Genomic DNA, 3,879 nt, shown 5'->3' with positions numbered 1-3,879 from the left:
AAAAAAAAAAAAAAAAAAGAAAGAAAGAAAAAGAAAAAGAAAGAAAAGAAAAGAAAAGAAAAGAAAAAAGAACAAAAAACAGCCGGGCGCGGTGGCACGTGCCTGGAGTCCCAGCTACTCAGGAAGCTGAGGTGAGAGGATCGCTTGAACCCAGGAGTTCTAGCCTGTAGTGTGCTATGCCAGTCGGGTGTCCTCACTAAGTTCGGCATCAATATGGTGACCTTCCGGGAACGGGAACCACCAGGTTGCCTAACGACGGGTGAACCTGCCCAGGTCGGAAACAGAGCAGGTCAACACTCCTGTGCTGATCAGTAGCGGGATCGCGCCTGTGAAAAGCCTCTGCACTCCAGTCGGGGCAACAAAGCCAGATGACGTCTCTTTAAAAAAAAAAAAAAAAAAAAGAAAAAAAAAAAAAAAGAATGAAAAACAAAACAAAAAAACTGCCAGGTGCAATGGCGTGTGCCTCTAGTCCCAGCTACTGGGGAGGCTGAGGTAGGAGGATCGCTTGAGCCCCAGAATTCTGGGCTGCAGTTCACTATGCTGATCGGGAGTCCGCACTAAGTTAGGAATTAATATGGTGACCTTCCGGGAGCGGGGGAGCACCAGGTTGCCTAAGGAAGGGTGAACCAGCCCAGGTCGGAAACAGAGCAGGTCAAAACTCCCGTGCTGATCAGCAGTGGGATCGCGCCTGTAAAAAGTCACTGCACTCCAGTCTCAGCAACAAAGCGAGATGAGTCTCAAAAAAAAAAAAAGGCCATGCGCGGTGGCTCACGCCTATAAATCCCAGCACTTTGGGAGGCAGAGGCGGGTGGATCACGAGGTCAAGAGATGGAGACCATCCTGGTCAACATGGGGAAACCCCGTCTCTACTAAAAATACAAAAAAAAAATCAAAAAAAAAAATTAGCTGGGCATGGTGGCACATGCCTATAGTCCCCGCTACTCAGGAGGCTGAGGCAGGAGAATTGCTTGAACCCAGGAGGCGGAGGTTGCGGTGAGCCGAGGTCGCGCCATTGCACTCCAGCCTGGGCAACAAGAGCGAAACTCCATCGCAAAAAAAAAAAATTAAAGGAAAAAAAATTAGCTGGGCGCGGTGGCGAACACCTGTAGTCCCAGCTACTCCGGAGGCTGAGGCGGGAGAATCGCTTGAACCCAGGAGGCGGAGGTTGCAGTGAGCCGAGATTCCGCCATTGCACTCCAGCCTGGGAAAAGAGGGAAACTCTGTCTCAAAAAAAGAGAAAAAAACTAAAAACAGCCGGGAGCGGTGGCACATGCCTGTAGTCCCAGCTACTCAGCAGGCTGAGGTGAGAGGATCGCTTGAGCCCAGGAGTTCTGGACTACAGTGCCCTACGACGATCCGGTGTCCGCACTAAATTAGGCATCCATATGGTGGCCTTTAGGGAGCGGGGACCACCAGGTTGCCTAAGTTGGGGTGAACCTGACCAGGTTGGAAACGGAGCAGGTGAAAACTCCCGTGCTGATCAGTAGTGGGATCGCACCTGTGAATAGCCACTGCACTCCAAGCCTGGGCAACAAAGAAGATGTCATCTCTTAAAAAAGCAAATTAAATTAAACGAAAAAAAATTAGCTGGGCGCAGTGGCTCACACCTGGAGTCCTGGCTACGCCGGAGACTGAGGCGGGAGAATCGCTTGAACCCTGGCAACAGAGGTTGCAGTAAGCAGAGATCGCGCCAATGCACTCCAGCCTGGGACAACAGAGGGAAACTCTGTCTCAAAAAAAAAAAAAAGAAAGAAAGAAAGAAAAAAAGAAAAACAAAACAAAAAAACTGCCAGGCGCGGTGGCGCATGCCTCTAGTCTCAGCTACTCGGGAGGCTGAGGTGGGAGGATCGCTTGAGCCCCAGAATTCTGGGCTGTAGTTCGCTATGCGATCGGGTGTCCACACCAAGTTTGTCATCAATATGGTGACCTTCCGGAAGCAGGGGACCACCAGGTTGCCTAAGGAGGGGTGAACTAGCCCAGGTCGGAAACGGAGCAGGTCAAAACTCCGGTGCTGGTCAATAGTGGGATCGCGCCTGTGAACAGCCACTGCACTCCAGTCTGGGCAACATAGCGAGACCCCATCACTTAAAAATAAAAATAAAAAAATTTAAACAAACAAACAAAAAGTCAGTTTGTACTAAATACCACTGACCTTCCAGGCAAAAGAGTAAAAAGGTATAAAAGGATTCTCACCTGAAGGTATCTATCTGCCAGCTTTGTAAGACAAAGTTTCTCATTTCTGAACTTGTATTTGAATAACTGACACAGAATTCCCATTCTGTCTTGAAAAAGTGCAGTACTTGAGGGGTGAGGAGGTGGTGGAAAGTTATAACATTCCGGAGTAACACTAGAAGACATGCTCAAAGTGCCCTCTTCCCAAGTTTCTTCATACAGACAGACATTAGCTTTTCTCCCAAACCAGGGCTCTTTCACTCTCACCATCTTAGCTCAAGTCCTTGTATTGATTTCAATCTTCTTAGACTTTGGGAACAAGAGAGCCTTATCAGTAGACTTTCTATTCATCACGCTGCTCCTCCTCCCCTTAAAAATCTAGAGTGATGAATGCAATAATTGGGGAGGCTGCGCTGTTTTGTTTTGTTTTTAAAGCCGGTGGGGAGGGAGGGAAGTGGTGGTAACTGGGACCCCTGGTCTTACAGAAGACCCTGTTAATCCCTAACTTTAAGTGAGGTAACTTCCGTCTGCTTTAACCTTTTAAAAACGCCGCCATAAAAATCATTTAAAAGTCAAAACAAAACAAAACCAACCAACGCTGCCGCTTTCGGAAGTTTCTCACCCGAGTCCGGGCCCAGGAGCGCTCACCTTACTGATCCCTGCGGCGGCGAACCCCACGTCCAGCCCTTTATACCCTCGCTTTCCCCAAATGTGGAAATCCCCCTCCAACTTCGGCTCGCCCACGGACGCGAAGATGCAGTCCTCAGTCTCCGCGGCCCGAGCCCCACAGAGCCCTCGGCCTTCTCACCCACGCTCGCGGGCGCACCCCTCCGTCCCGCCCGGCCGGACGCCCTCCGCAGCCCGCAGCCCGCAGCCCCACGGGCCCCGCAAGCTCCCTTCAGGGCCCGGAGCCCGCCCCCAGCCCCCGCTCCCCGCCGCGGAGCCCACCGAGCCGTGGCCGTCGGCCGCGCCGGCCGCGTCGTCCTGCTGCAGCTCCGCAGTCATGGCCGAGGCGCCCCGCCGCGGGTCACCCGTCTCCCGCCGCCGACGCCGCCGGCCCAGCCTCGCAGGACTACGCCCCGCCCACCCCTTCCACCCCGCTCCGTCCCGCCCCCGCCCGCAGCGCGCGCCGGGGGCCCGGCCCACACGCTCCGCCCCCGGCATGCGCGCGCACGCAAGGCGCGCGGCCCAGGGCCGAACTGCTCTGCGTGCTCCCGCGCACGCCAGCCTGGCCCGGCGCCCGTCACGTGACCCCGACCCCGCCTGCCGCTCTTGGTCAGCTTCACCGCCCGGTGACGTTGCGGGCCAGTGCGGGGGAACTGAGTGTGCGAATCCAATCCTGGGAGCCGCGTTCCTGAGTCTTCTACGCTGTCTGCCCTCAAAATCTCCTCGTTTCTAGGACTGACCTTGGCTCCAGCCTCCCCATGGGCGAGTTAAAGCTGCTCCCCACCGTGGGAAACTGCCGAGGGACCGTGGAATAAAGGCTTTGCCACCAGACGTTGTAGCCGTTTCCAACTCCAGTGACACGAAGAAGTGTTCACCGTCTTTAAGTAAGAAAAAGAGAGGTGGGGCTGGGCGCTGTGGCTCGCACCTGTAATCCCAGCACTTTGGGAGGCCGAGGCGAGCGGATCACGAGGTCAGGAGATCGAGACCATCCGGGTTAACTCGGCGAAACCCCGTCTCTAAAAAAAAAAAAGAAGAAAAGAA

The 3,879-nt window shown here is 54.0% G+C and overlaps 1 protein-coding gene across 16 annotated transcripts in view; it reads right to left on the bottom strand.

Annotated features, from left to right (window-relative positions):
• The window catches only part of USP28 (ubiquitin specific peptidase 28), an 80,636-nt gene extending 77,389 nt beyond the window's left edge, over positions 1-3,247 (bottom strand). For 8 of the 16 annotated variants that reach the window (XM_032285485.1, XM_032285488.1, XM_032285489.1 and 5 more), the window contains exon 1: positions 3,121-3,245. In XM_032285485.1, the coding sequence (XP_032141376.1) occupies positions 3,121-3,177 (57 nt within the window). In that variant the 5' untranslated portion in view covers positions 3,178-3,245. Of the gene's footprint in view, positions 1-3,120 lie in introns of all 16 variants that reach the window. The other 8 variants (XM_032285500.1, XM_032285502.1, XM_032285496.1 and 5 more) reach the window with 2 other exon arrangements.
• Between the last annotated feature and the right edge of the window lie 632 nt (positions 3,248-3,879).

Source organism: Sapajus apella, unplaced genomic scaffold (genome assembly GCF_009761245.1).
Source record: "Sapajus apella isolate SASKATOON/1434 unplaced genomic scaffold, GSC_monkey_1.0 scaffold16, whole genome shotgun sequence".
Lineage (NCBI taxonomy): Eukaryota > Metazoa > Chordata > Mammalia > Primates > Cebidae > Sapajus > Sapajus apella.
This window is presented reverse-complemented; position numbering and strand designations above follow the sequence as displayed.